Below are 15,179 nucleotides of genomic sequence, written 5' to 3' on the forward strand. Positions count from 1 at the left end.
AAAAAAAAAAAAAAAAAAAAAAAAGAACAATAAAGATAAACTCACAAATATTTTAAATAAAACAGAGAAAAGAAATACCTCAAGTTCCACCAGTGCTGCAGTCACTGCGTCAGTTGCAAGAGCACCAGCCTGCAGCTTTTCAATTGCCTATGAAACCAAGGGGAGAGATTATTCGTTGCAAAATCACAACTTCTCAAACTTTCCAAAAGCTTAAAGAAGTATGGGAGACACTCAGATTAATAAAAATTGACCACTAGTTCCACTCCATACTTTAAGGCACAAACTACTCAGATTTAAAACAAGCAAGTGTTTATATCTAGGTTAATTGGTAATATGGCTCACTTAATATTATTCAAATTAAAACAATAAAATCTAATTATTAAATGAAAAGTACAAGGAATTTAGTAAGCTTCATTCATTGTAAGGCAATTCAAAATAGCCACAGAAATTGTATGACCCAGTTTGGTTCAAATATCCTGACAATTCATATTTTATATAGATAACTAAATCACAAACTAATCATTTCTCCTCCCACTGTTAATGCTCTCCATACCTAAAAAGAAGTGACTCTCAGTCACAGGGGCATGCCAGAATCTGAGGATAAAAGCATACATTTGACAAAAACATTTTGGATACTATAATGTAAATTCTAAATCAAGACATATCATATTATTCTGTAATATAAACTACACAGAGTAAAGCTCTATAAAATCACCTGGTCTTGAGCATAAATTAGGAGAGGAAAAGAGAGAGAAGGGGAAGTCATTTATAAATGAATTATTAACATTCCAATGTAGTCAACAAAGAGAAAGCTCAAAAACTAAGAACTGTATTCCTAAACTTTTAAGAAGTTTATTCATTGTAAATATTAAAAAGGCTAAGCATACAATTCAAATGTATTAGATTTCTAGGACTATAGTTATATAAAACCCATTTATTTTCAGATGATAGAAAATTTCACACTTTGAAAATAAGAAAAGTATAAAATAGCTTAGAGAACTTTTAGCTTTATTATTATAAATTTCAAAAGAACAAAATCCCTGTAACAAAATATTCTTATTTATAGGACTTCATTCATAAGAAAAGGCTTGAATCTCTGACAAAGTGTAATCTTCTTTTTAATGTTATGTAAATATCAATGAAAAGAGCAGAGAGAGACCCATAGTTACTTGATATACAATACTCAACTAGATTCTGTTTGCATAAAAAGTCATGGAAGGTTTGCCTACAAGACCAGTAAGAATCAAAATAAAAACATTTCTTCTGAGTCCATTCCTGTCCCCACATTAAATATTCAACAATTTAGCAAAACCTCAAAAACCAATGGGAAAAAAGCATAACTGAGTACAAGGGCAAAGCTGAACTCTGGAATGACAATGAACTTGCTATGATACAAACTATGTCATGAAAAACAGAATGAAAAAGTATAGGACAATCTCTCTTAAAAAAGCACCCATTTTAATTTTTTTATTTATTTTTTTCCCTTCATGGAAAAACACACTGACTGTCTTTAAGCTGTTTTCTCTATCCTTCTGTCTACAGAAGTTCAACATCACTGCAACGATTAAAAGAGATACGATTGTGTGCCCGCAATTACAAAAATACAGACTTTAATCTGGGAAAGAGGGGAAGAGCTAAGCATCATGTGGAGAAAACACAAAACAACACAAAACGATCCCCTACAAAAACGAGCAAAATAATTTCATAGTCCAAACCAGAAGCCTGTCCTAGAAATGAAACTTTTAAATGCTGAATTTCAAGGTAAAATCGCTTTATGTTCAAAACTGAAATGCTTAGATCATACACATTGTGTTCATACCTTTTGACAAGCTCGTTTGCATACATGTTTATATTCCTTGGCTTTGGATTCAGAATGATAACCTGCACCTATAGTAGAAAATAAAATCCAGTTGTTAATTATTAAAATATCAAGAGACCTTGCTTACGTTATAAAAATACTCCATATAAACTGATGCTGTCCTAGTAAAAAACAAAACTATTGCCCTACCCGTATGGAGTTTTATAACTTCTTTCTCCAATGTAAGCCTTTTTAATACCATGCCTTATCTCCGTTTTCAAAAGCTCTTTTCCTGCTAAAAGCCCTAAAAATAGCTCATGTCCCCAAAGAGGCTTCACCAAGGTCACCTCCCCTCTTCTTTTCAAGAACCTCTCTCTAAAACCAAGAATTCTTTTGATCTGGAGCTAATAACCCAGAAGGTGTCAGGGACAGGGTCCCTCCAGGTTCCTCTCTGCGAACCGTCAGAAAGCCCCTGCCATTTGGGAAGTTACTGTTTCAAATCCGGAATTCATAAGAATAACTCAGAAAGCTGGATTGCTTCTGAACAACATTTGAAGTTGAGGCATCTTACATCTCACATGTCCACAACCACCACCAACTACACCATTCCTAACCAAACACTTCACATCCTCTCACCCGCCAGAATGTAGCTGAGGGTGTCTCTGAAAGCTAAGTGACAGCACATTCATGACTCTCTATTAGAATTCCTGGTGGTCTCTGTCTTTTAATCAAATACCCAAGAACTTTCTCAAGAGAATGGCTCTGAATAAAATGGTTTCCCTGCAAGGACACATAACTTGCTTAGTTAGGGACTTAAGAATAATCTAGGCCGGGTGCGGTGGCTCAAGCCTGTAATCCCAGCACTTTGGGAGGCCGAGACGGGCGGATCACGAGGTCAGGAGATCGAGACCATCCTGGCTAACACAGTGAAACCCCGTCTCTACTAAAAAATACAAAAAACTAGCCGGGCGTGGTGGTGAGCGCCTGTAGTCCCAGCTACTCGGGAGGCTGAGGCAGGAGAATGGCGTGAACCCGGGAGGCGGAGCTTGCAGTGAGCTGAGGTCCGGCCACTGCATTCCAGCCTGGGCGACAGAGCAAGACTCTGTCTCAAAAAAAAAAAAAAAAAAAAAAAAAATAATCTAAACAAGAAGGAGACAAAGACAAGAGCCCTTAAACTCTCTTAATTAGGCCTCTCTCTAATCAAAATTTGTTAACAGAGCACTGAACCACCTATCCCTACCCACCCCTAAAGCCCCATAGGAGTCCAATGTAAGGAAGGTTAAGAACTACATCTCTAGGCCAAATGCAGTGGCTCATGCCTATAATCCCATCACTTTGGGAGGCCGAGGTGGGAGGATCACTTGAGGCCAGAAGTTTGAGACCAGTCTGGCCAACATGGAGAAACCCCGTCTCTCTTAAAAATACAAAAAAATTAGCCAGGCATGGTGGCACATGACTGTAATCCCAGCTACTCAGGGGGCTGAGGCACAGGAATCGCTTGAACCTGGGAGGCAGAGTGAACCAAGGTCGTGCCACCGCACTCCAGCCTGGGCAACAGAGTAAGACTCTGACTCAAAAAAAACAAAAAACAAAAACAAAAAAGCTACATCTCTAGGCCTTAGAATTCCTACAGGTCTGCAGACTCTGACACAAACCTAACCCACCTTTCCTCAAGGTAGAGAAAGCACTCACCCACGAAAATGTCATACAAGGAGTCAGGAAAGCAGAGATGCCCAAGCCACCAGAATCCACAATATACCCAAATCCTAAACCTGTTTTTCAAGAGAACTCTGAACATTCACAGAGCCTGTGCCAATATTTAGCAGGCCTCCCTTCATTGTTCTATAAGAATAGGTGATCTCAAGTTGGCTGTCTTAGATCTCAGAGGCCCCAGTCTTTCAGCAGCATTTCCTAAAGCATGGGATACTATTCCAAAGAGATGACTTCAGTGTCATGGACAGGGGCATTTCATAGCCTTAACATGTAAATCCTTTTGAAATAATAAGAGAAAAGTCTCAGCAGAGCCCCCATATATCTTTAAGTCCTGGTTAACACTTGCTAATTTCCCTGTTTAGCTCAGGATCCAAGCCACTGACAAATAGGATCTAGTTAAAATTTAATTACAGTGTTTTGACTGCACTGTGTTTAAAGTTATTTTCTCTTCATGGCAAGTGATACTGCTATTTCATTTAAGTAACCATAAACTTCATCTTTCAAATGTTAAGATAAAAAAGTGTTTAGTTGTTTGAATATTAGATAAAACAGTATAGGCAGTGGGAAAATATAAGAATCTACTACATGAATCACAAAAGTTTGGGCAAGTCTACTCTAGCGCTAAAAAAACTGCTCTACACTGGATGAGGACATGAATTTTTGACCCTTAAATGTGCAAGATACACACTTCTGCATAATCAATCACTCTGACTTTCTAATAATAGTTAGGGTCACTTAATTCACACAATATCCTACCATAACTCAAGAGTTCCTACTCTTCTTGCTGGCCCCCAGCACCAACTTTTACCTGAGAGTATGAAATTAAATAATTCAAAGTTAAAACTGTTGAACTGGCTGGGCGCGGTGGCTCACGCCTGTAATCCCAACACTTTGGGAGGCCGAGGAGGGTGGATCACCTGAGGTCAGGAGTTTGAGACCAGCCCAGTCAACATGGTAAAACCAGCCGGGCGCGGTGGCTCAAGCCTGTAATCCCAGCACTTTGGGAGGCCGAGACGGGCGGATCACGAGGTCAGGAGTTCGAGACCATCCTGGCTAACACGGTGAAACCCCGTCTCTACTAAAAAATACAAAAAGCTAGCCGGGCGAGGTGGCTGCTGCCTGTAGCTACTCGGGAGGCTGAGGCAGGAGAATGGCATAAACCCGGGAGGCGGAGCTTGCAGTGAGCTGAGATCCGGCCACTGCACTCTAGCCCAGGCAACAGAGCGAGACTCCGTCTCAAAAAAAAAAAAAAAAACATGGTAAAACCCCATCTCTACTAAACACAAAAATTAGCCGGGCATGGTGGCACATGCCTGTAATCCCAGCTACTCAGGAGGCTGAGGCAGGAGAATTGTGAAGCTTGCAGTAAGCCAAGATCACACCACTGCAGCCTGGATGACAAGAGCGAAACTTAGTCTGAAAAAAAAGAAGAAAAAAAAAGCTGTTGAACCATTACATCATTCTGAGCCTTGAGAGGAAGGTGGCTATGCAGCCTGAGTCACACAACATGCAGCTGCAACTTTTGCGTTTTTCCTGTAAATAATTAGGAAGACCAAACAATACCAGAGATAAGATCCTCTCAAATCACTGCCCCTTCTCACAAAGTAAAAAGTACTCTTCCTTAGGATGTAGCAATCTGTAACCAATCAAATTGCTGTAACTTATGCACTGGTCTCCTGTGGAAAATGTTATTATCCTGCTAAACTTTTCCTATCTTTACTTATATAAATGAAACTTTAACTTCTCCACTTTGGAACAATGACCCCGTCTGTTTGGAGTCAGTGTTTCCAAGGTGGGCATGCTCAAGCTTTGTGCGGGAATAAGCTCTACATTGAATCACAGCTTCTGAATTCCATTATTTAAGGTTGGCAGGGCCATTATCATCTAGTCTTTGTCTAAGAGAGGAGGGACAGGGTCATGATAGTTATAGAAAGTAAGGCTTTCCAACTAATTGAAGCTTTATGTTATTGCTTGTTACAATGTTCAGACTTTTCTTTTACACTTTCCAAACCCTCACTCTGAATACGGTAACTCACTGTTATCATGGAAGATCATGGAAGATGCATGATCAACATAGTGTAGTGGAGAGAACACAGACTAGGAGTCTAAAGGCAGAAGCTCTAGTCCCAGGTCTACTTTTAACTGGGTTATTTCTGTAAATATACCTCACCTCCTTGTAAAAGCACCTGTGAGAAAATGGAATTAAACCTCGTTTTTGTTTTTTTGGATTTTTTTAGATACTCTGGATTACATTCACATAAGGCTTCTCAGGTTGCCCAGTCTAGATATGGCCAAAGGTTAATGGCCAGGCAGGACACCAGTCTCACAAGAAGAAACAGTTCTACTCCTCATTCCATATCAAAGCTAATCCTGCTGTCATCTTGCTTGACTACCCAGAGAAAGTTAAAAGGAAACGCAGACATTCCTTCTCTCTTCACAGAGGTCATGGAAAGTAGACTCTGAATGCAAGAAAATAAAATGGCCAAAGGAAAAGAGCCTGCTGAGGAAACCTGGGCAGAGCAGCACTGCTCTGTAACCCAAGACCTTTCAAAGATGAGAGACCCAGGGGATGAACTTCACTCTGTCTGTCCTCATGGTCTTCTGAAGTAGAAAGATCACAGGCTGACATAGCATCAAAAGCACGAGACTGAGACATAAGGGCCTATTTAGGTGTTTCTTATGCTGGCTCTAACACCAACCAGCAATGTGGCTGAAGTCACTTAAGTCACTTAATTTCTCTGGTCTTAAGGTTCCTCACTTAAAATATTAAGAAGGTGGGCCAGGTGCGGTGGCTCACGCCTGTAATCCTGGCACTTTGGGAGGCCGAGGCAGGTGGATGACCCGAGGTCAGGAGTTCGAGACCAGCCTGGCCAATATGGTGAAACCCCGTCTCTACTAAAAATACAAAAATGTAGCAGATGTGATGGCAGACGTCTGTAATCCCAGCTACTCAAGTGGCTGAGGCAGGTAAATTGCCTGAACCTGGGAGGTGGAGGTTGCAGTGAGCTAAGATCGCACCACTGCATCCAGCCTGGGCAACAAGAGTAAAACTCCGTCTCAAAAAAAAAAAAAAGAAGGTGAGCTAGCTCAAAAATTGTGTAATTATGCCCTAATATACCTACAGTCTAACACAAGAATCAATACAATTTTTTCAGCAATATTTTATTTTATTTTATTTTATTTTTTTGAGATGGAGTCTCGCTTTGTCGCCCAAGCTGGAGTGCAGTGGCACAATCTCGGCTCACTGCAATTTCTGCCTCCTGGGTTCAAGCAATTCTTCTGCCTCAGCCTCCCGCAGCAACACTATTTTTAAAAAACATAAACGAGAGTTTAAAAATTACTTTGTGTGGTTTTCGTATGTTTATTGCAGCACTATTCACAATAGCAAAGACTTGGAATCAACCCAAATGTCCATCTGTGGCAGACTGGATTAAGAAAATGTGGCACATATACACCATGGAATACTATGCAGCCATAAAAAAGGATGAGTTTGCGTCCTTTGTAGGGACATGGATGCAGCTGGAAACCATCATTCTTAGCAAACTATCACAAGAACAGAAAACCAAACACCGCATGTTCTCACTCATAGGTGGGAACTGAACAATGAGATCACTTGGACTCGGGAAGGGGAACATCACACACTGGGGCCTATCATGGGGAGGGGGGAGGGGGGAGGGATTGCACTGGGGAGTTATACGTGATATAAATGATGAATTGATGGGTGCTGACGAGTTGATGGGTGCAGCACACCAACATGGCACTAATATACATATGTAACAAACCTGCACGTTATGCACATGTACCCTAGAACTTAAAGTATAATAAAAAAATGAAAAAAAAATAAAAAAATAAAAAAAATAAAAATAAAAATAAAAATTACTTTGTGTGGTTTTAATACTACCTAACCTAAATACATCTATTACACAGCGTTACAGTAGATAATGGGGTAGGGAAGTGAAGACCAAGGAAGAGCTGCCATTCTAAGATCTTCTAAACAGGGAGTAAAAAAGGTCTTCACTATATCAAAGTCAAACAATCGCTTTGGTTCCAATTCCTCTCTGGAAGTTTTGCCTCCTCCAAGCGTGAAATGTGATTCTCAGTGTACTTCAAGGCAGAAAAAGAAAAATCGACATTATTGGCATCTTCCAAGCTATCCACAAAGCTTACCTGCATGAACCAGCACAAAGCCGCCTCGTTTCTCTTTATAGGACTGCTTTGCTTCCAACTCTTTGGCTGTTATTTTACCAGCCGAAACCTGAGATGATCTGGAAGGCAGCCCTTCTCCAGAACTCATCCCCTTCTCCATGGTCATTCTCCAAGATTACCATCTTCTATTGAGAAAGGGGCATACTTCCATCCAAAAGTAACTGCAGGAGAGGAATTACCCTAGAAGAAAAGAGGCAAAGATGGTATACATTCTTTCCACCAATACACAAGTTACTTACACAAATTCACGCAAAGATAACATTCAAAAATCCTATTATTAAGTTATTTAATTGGGTAATACAAAAAAGGTATCAAAGTTATTTATTAAAATTATTTTTTCTTATTCCCATTGAAGTTGGATAAAATTATTTAATTGGGTAATATAAAAGGGTTAGAATTTAAATCTCTCTGTCCACTGATAGTACCTGCTTGGGGCCGGGCACAGTTGCTCACACCTGTAATCCCAGCACTTTGGGAGGCCAAGGCGGGTAGATCACCTGAGGTCAGGTGTTCAAGACCAGAGTGACCAACATGGTGAAACGTCATCTCTACTAAAAATACAAAAAATTAGCTGGTGTGGTGGCACACACCTGTAATCCCAGCTACACAGGAGGCTGAGGCAGGAGAATTGCTTGAAATCAGGAGGCAGGGATTGCAGTGAGCCGAGATCACGCCACTGCACTCCACCCTGGGAGACAGAGTAAGCTCCATCTCAAAAAAAAAAAAAGAAAGAAAGAAAGAAAAGAAAAGAAACATAAAGAAGTTACTTAGCTGCCTATTCCAAAAAAAGAAAAAAAGCAGGTTACTTAGAACACAGTCTGCATCCCAGTGTTTATTACCAGCCCACAAGAGAGTATTATTTTATTCATGTTAGTTGCTTTATAAGCACATTTTCAATAACCAATATGTGTAGTTTTCACAATTCTTTTCTAGTTCCTCATTTTTTTTAAATAATTTTATCTGCTAAATCAAGCAAAAATTTGAGTTTTTATTTTTAAGTTTCAAATTTGTTTGAATGTTTGGTTTTTGGTGATATTTGGGGAGTTTCTGTTTGTATTTTACGTAACTATTGGTCCACAATGGATTGAAAATTTTTGAAAGCTGGTCTTTTATTACAGAGATAGTCTGAGAAGCACTGCTATGTGGCATTTTTAAATTCCCTTAATTCTTGGTTTAAGAGTCTATTTAATTTTTATTATATAACATTTTATCTATAAGACAAATAGTTTAAAATCAATCATATATACACATCATTGCATTCAAATATTTACATAGATTCATAAATGCAGGAAAACATTTTATTACAAAAGTGCCGATTTTATTAAGTAACAGTAAATTTAAATGCCTGGTTTTGTTTTGTTTTGTGGTGGTGGTTGCCTTCCTAACCATGTTTTCTTCCAAAACTTCACAAGAATCTGCCTCAATTACTTTTATTTTCTTTTGGTTATTTCTCACAATATTTCTCTGAAATAGGCTATCATTTAGCCATGTATGAGTTGACAAAGTGAATTTAGGGGTTCATCTGTCAGCCTATAATGCCATCATGTCTATGTCATGCCATCATATTTGGCCCAGCCAAGAAATGAGCTTGGGACCATTAGTCTAGAAGCACAAACACAGATTGAGTGAAAACTCAGGCTTTGGAAAATTAAGAGCTTCGGCTAAAATGAAAACACATCTAAGCAGTATGGATTATGAAACCTCACACTACTTTGTGACTCACTGTCATCTGAGGTATTTTTTCATAAATAAGAAATTACAATAGTTATATTCGGTAAGAAAATACTGGCCAGGCGCGATGGCTCACGTCTGTAATCCAGCACTTTGGGAAGCCAAAGCGGGTGAATCACGAGGTCAGGAGTTCAAGATCAGCCTGGCCAAGATAATGAAACACCATCACTACTAATTAGCCAGGCATGGTGGCGGGCACCTGTAATCCCAGCTACTCAGGAAGCTGGGGCAGAGAATTCCTTGAACCCGGGAGGCAGAGGATGCCTTGAGCTGAGATCATACCACTGCACTCCAGCCTGGGCAACAGAGCAAGACTTTGTCTCAAAAAAAAAAAAAGTACAGATTTCCCAATTTTTTTGGCCAGGCACAGTGGCTCACGCCTGTAATCCCAGCACTTTGGGAGGCCAAGGCAGGCAGATCACGGAGTTCAAGACCAGCCTGGCCAAGACAGTGAAACCCCATCTCCACTAAAAATGCAAAAATTAGCTGGGCATGGTGGCGTGTTCCTGTAATCCCAGCTAGTCAGGAGGATAAGGCAGGAGAATTGCTTGAACCAGGACCCGGGAGGCGGAGGTTACAGTGAGCGGAGATCGCACCACTGCACTCCAGCCTGGCTACAGAGCAAGAATCTATCTCAAAAAAAAAAAGAAAGAAAATACAAACATAATTATAACATCAACATTTTATACGGTTGGATGTAACAGGGATTTTAATATATATGAGAGATTTTAAAACACTGCTTCTCAACATTGTCTAAAAAGAAAATGTGGAAGGTGATTAATATTCCATTTCTTGAGCAATCTACCCTCTCTCAGACACTATCTGAAATATATTTATTTAGCAAACATATAAGCTCAACAAACCCCTCCAAAAATGCTGGCCCTAAAGTTCCACTGGACTGGGAAAGGAGCTCAACTAAATTAACTATCAATATATGACTCTATCCTCCGACTCCCAATGGTTATTGAAATATTTTTTATTCAGTTAGAAATGAAGCAACTTCTACTCCAACATCAGTTTTTGTTTAACTCAGAACTCATTAAAGGTCTGACATCTAATAAATAAAGAGTGCCAACGAAAGACAAAGACAAAAAAAGGGCAAATGGACAAATCTCAGTTTGCAGAAAAGTTACATAATAGCTTAACTGGACAAAAAATGCTAAATCTCACTCAAAAAAAAGATGCAAAATAAAACTACACTTAAGTACCATTTTTTAACTTAGATTGTCAAATATCAAAAGATAATATATTTTGAGAGTACAGAAAAACAGGAGCTCTCATAAGTTGCTAGTGGCAGTATAAATTGGTATGACTCAACAATAGCAATTTGGTAAAATCAACCAAAATTAAGATATAGACCCAAAAATGTCTTGATGGAAGTGGTTAAAAATAAAAGCAGCCACTGGAAACGAGAAAACTTGATAAAAATATATGTAACAGTCTCAAACATATTTGGTACGTAAAAAAGGAATGGAAATAACTAATTTTTTAAGGTATGGTACAGAAGTATTTGCAGTACCATATGCAAAGTACAAATCTGGATGGATAAACAAAAAAGTCACACGATACTGATTACCAAAGGAGATTTGGATAACTAATAGCAAAAGATGGGATAGAAATTTCACTGTTCACCCCTTTGAACCTTTCAAATTTGAACCATCTGAATTACTTACAAAAAAGTTTTTATTCATTTATTCATTTACGGGAACACTAGGTAATGAGCTAAGCCAAAGAACCAAAATAGGGCAAGCATGTTTCTCTGAATATTGAATTTCTGGGATGCATAAACTACAGGAAATCCAAATGCAGGGGAGGGAAATCATAGTATTTGATCTTTACAGTTAAGATGAGGAAGAAAAATACATCATGACTGGAGATTATCATCAAATATCTCTGTGACGTTTTCATCATATCTGTAATCATTGTAACAAATCATTAAGTGAAACTGGTTAAGTGTACTTAAATCAATACATAGATCCACAAGAAAAATGTCTAATACTTCAGCTAACCTTTGAGGTAACACTCAACACAAAAGGTTTCCAAAGAAAAGAGAAACATAGGCACATAATAGGTTTAGACCAAAAAAAAAAAAATTCTATGGATCATTTTCATAACGGCTTTATTTCTGAAATGTTTGAACACAGACATTTTGCAATTTCCTCCTAGTAATGATATTAAAATTCATCATGATTATCTCTAAATAACACTGGCAACCTGTCTATCCTCTGCAACTGTTGCTCAAAAAGTTAAACAGAGTTATGCTATGACCCAAGAATTCCACTTCTAGGTATATACCCAAGAGAACTCAAAACACATGCTACACAAAAACTTATACATGGATATTCATAGCAATATTATTCACAGCACCCAAAAACAACCCAAAGGTCCATCAACTGATGATGGATAAACAAAATGTGGTATAGTCACACAATGGAACATTATTCAACCACAAAAAGGAACACAGTGCTGACACACACTATGTCATTAAAGAATATTGAAACAATGAAAAAAAAGAGACACAAATGGCCACATATTGTATGATCCCATTTATATGAAATGTCCAGAATAAGCAAATCTAAAGAGACAGATGGTAGATTTGTGATTGCTTAGAGCTGGAGGGAAGGAGGGTAGGGTGATGGAGAGGGATTGCTAATGGGAGCACTTTCTTTTTGTGCTGATAAAAATGTTCTAGGACCAGGTGCGGTGGGTGGATCACGCCTGTAAGCCTAGCACTTCAGGAGGTAAAGGCGGGTGGATCACCTGAAGTCAGGAGTTTAAGACAAGCCTGGTCAACATGGCAAAATGCCATCTCTACTAAAAATACAAAAATTAGCCGGGCGCGGTGGCGGGTGCCTGTAATCCCAGCTACTTGGGAGGCTGAGGCAGGAGAATCACTTGAACCCAGGAGGTGGAGGTTGCAGCGAGCAGAGAACGCACCATTGCACTCCAGCCTGGGCAACAAGAGTGAAATTCCATCTCAAAAAAAAAAAAGTTCTAAAGTTGAATTTGGTAATGGTTGCACAACTCTGTGAATACACTAAATACCACTGAACTGTACACTTTGAATGGGCAAATTGATACATTGGGTAGACTTTAATGGATAAATTGAGCTTATTAACCTGTTTTTAAAAAAAGTCTTTTTTCCCATAAATTGTACCTTTCCCAAGTTACTTAACCCAGTGGCCTTTTCTTAATATTCTGCTTGCAACCTTTGATTCTCTTGATCACCTGCTTTCCTTGGCAACACAAATCTACTATCCTAGTTCATAACCCACCTCGGATCCCAATCACAAATGTTTCCTTCAATTTTTTTTTTTTTTTTTTTTTTTTGAGACTGAGTCTCGCTCTATCGCCTATGCTGCAGTGCAGCGGTGCAACCTCAGCGCACTGCAACCTCTGCCTCCCGGGTTCGAGCAATTCTCCTGCCTCAGCCTCCTGAGTGGCCAGGAGTAAAGGCACGTGCCACCACGCCTGGCTAATTTCTGTATTTTTAGTAGAGATGGGAATCCCATATTGGCCAAGCTGGTCTCGATCTCCTGACTTCAGGTGATCCACCCACCTCAGCCTCCCAGAGTGTTGAGATTACAGGCGTGAGCCACCACTCCCAGCTAACCTTCAGCAATTTCATCTACTGCCAACCTTTCAAAACTATCCTCTCAGCAAATCAGATGATTCCTAACTTTATCTTCTGTCTTAGCTACAGCCACAAGTTTTATGGATAGCTCAGTCTAGGTCCACCTCACTCTTGGCCTAACCAAAACACGCTCATCTTTCCCCAAAATCTAGTTATTTCCATATTACTCCTTTTTCTCAATAGCACTACCCACTTCTATCTCACCTTAAAGTCAGTTTGGGTTGCTCTCAACTTTCCAAATCCCACAGATCTCTCCCTAAAGCATTTAACTTCCTTTTGCTCAACTCTTGTTCAGCTCATATACCTCTCTTAGCATGTTACAAAAGGCATGTTAACTTTTCTTACCAAATCCAGGCTATCATAAAACAACCATCTAAAAAAGGCTGCCAAAAGAAAGCTCATAAAGGGTAACTCCAATCAAAACAAATACCAGGCCAAAAGACATGATCAGGCAATACATGAAAGAGGACATTTAAACTAGGTATCTAATATTAGAGAAATAATATTCAAAAACATACAAACCAAAATGAAATTTTCCTTACTAGCACTGTACTGGCACCATAAACTGATATAACCATTTTGAAAAAGAATTTGTAAGTATCAAGAGCCTCTAAATGTATAATTTTGTGTATATATACTATCTTTCCAGAGATACTCTATGTAGAAACAAGTCTATACAGACACAAATTACCACAGATGCCTTTAAGGAGAACTAGCCGACTGAGGGGCAAGGATGAAACGGAAACTTAATCTTCTCCTAATAGCCTCTTACATTTGAAATTTTTTTTTTTACTTGGTACTATCTACCAAAAGAGACGATTTAAGGTGACCGTTTCTGAGACCAAGATGAGTTAACGTTAATTTGATTATCAAGGACAGGAGAGAAATGCAGACTATAACATTGTTCTTTCTGCAGGGACTTTCATAACACTATTTTAAGGTCTAAATCTTGTCTCATCTCTCTAAAAGATTGTTTTATTTTCCTACTGTATGTGATGACACTATTTTTTTTTTCTTTACACCACTTTGAAAACTACCACGTGTCCTGTTGCTGTGGTGGTAAAGTTTTTCACTGTAGGTTTGCTTATTCTTTAAGAAGCAGTTGAAAAAGGAAGTAAGTCATGGAATTCATCCATCTTACAGCAAAGGGCTTTGACAGAAATCCAGTTCTTAAGCTATTATAACTCATGAATAAATAACTGTGTTGCTGCTTTTTTATTTTTTTTTTTTTTTGAGACAGTCTCACTCTGTCACCCAGGCTGAAGTGCAGTGGCATGATCTCAGCTCACTGCAATCTCTGCCTCACAGGTTCAAGCGATTCTTGTGTCTCAGCCTCCTGAGTAGCTGGAATTACAGGCGCACGCCACCATGCCGGGCTAATTTTATTTTTTGTATTTTTAGTAGAGACAAAGTGCTGGGATTACAGGCATGAGCCACCACGCCCAGCCTTGTGTTGTTGCTTTTAACATCATGATATTGAAGGTTTAATGCCTCGTTAAATGAACTCCAGGACATACTTAAATTCATCTTTGAACCAGTAATTTCACTTCTGAGAAAACTTTCTACCAAAATAACTAAATAGACAAAAGGTTTTATGCCTTTTATACTGTGTTTAACAAAGGATAATTTAAAGTAACAAAAATCTGGGAGCAACCTAAATGTCCAATACAGAAAAACGGTTAAGAAAACAATAACCAACACTTTTATGATCAACTGATTTTCAACAAGGGTGTCAACACCATTCAGTGGAGGAAAGGACGGTCCTTTCATCAAATGATGCTAAAACTGGATATCTACATGCAACAGAATGAAACTGAACTCCTACCTCACATCGTACAGAAAAATTAACTCTAAATATCCTCCCTATTGCACTTGACAAGTCTTTGAAAAAAAAATTCTAAGTAGATCAAAGACCCAAATGTAAGAGCTAAAACTATAAAACTCTTAGAAGGAAACACAGGGGTAAATATTTATGACCTTGGGTCTGGCAATGGTTTCTTGGCTATGACATCGAAGCACAAGCAAGCAAAGAAAAAAATAGATAAATCAGATTGCACCAAAATTTTAAACCTTTTTTCTTTTTTTTTTTTTTTTTTT

At 38.8% G+C, this 15,179-nt stretch overlaps 1 protein-coding gene across 1 annotated transcript in view; it reads right to left on the reverse strand.

Moving 5' to 3' along the window:
* Positions 1-15,179, reverse strand: part of TASP1 (taspase 1) — a 266,491-nt gene that overhangs the window by 248,480 nt on the left and 2,832 nt on the right. The window contains exons 2-4 of the mRNA XM_017869316.1: positions 7,679-7,897; positions 1,820-1,887; positions 79-147 (exon numbers count right to left, since the gene is read on the reverse strand). Coding sequence (XP_017724805.1) covers positions 79-147; positions 1,820-1,887; positions 7,679-7,823 — 282 coding nt within the window. The 5' untranslated portion in view covers positions 7,824-7,897. The remainder of the gene's footprint in view (positions 1-78; positions 148-1,819; positions 1,888-7,678; positions 7,898-15,179) is intronic.

This window comes from Rhinopithecus bieti, unplaced genomic scaffold (genome assembly GCF_001698545.2).
Source record: "Rhinopithecus bieti isolate Rb0 unplaced genomic scaffold, ASM169854v2 scaffold_8, whole genome shotgun sequence".
Taxonomy (NCBI): domain Eukaryota; kingdom Metazoa; phylum Chordata; class Mammalia; order Primates; family Cercopithecidae; genus Rhinopithecus; species Rhinopithecus bieti.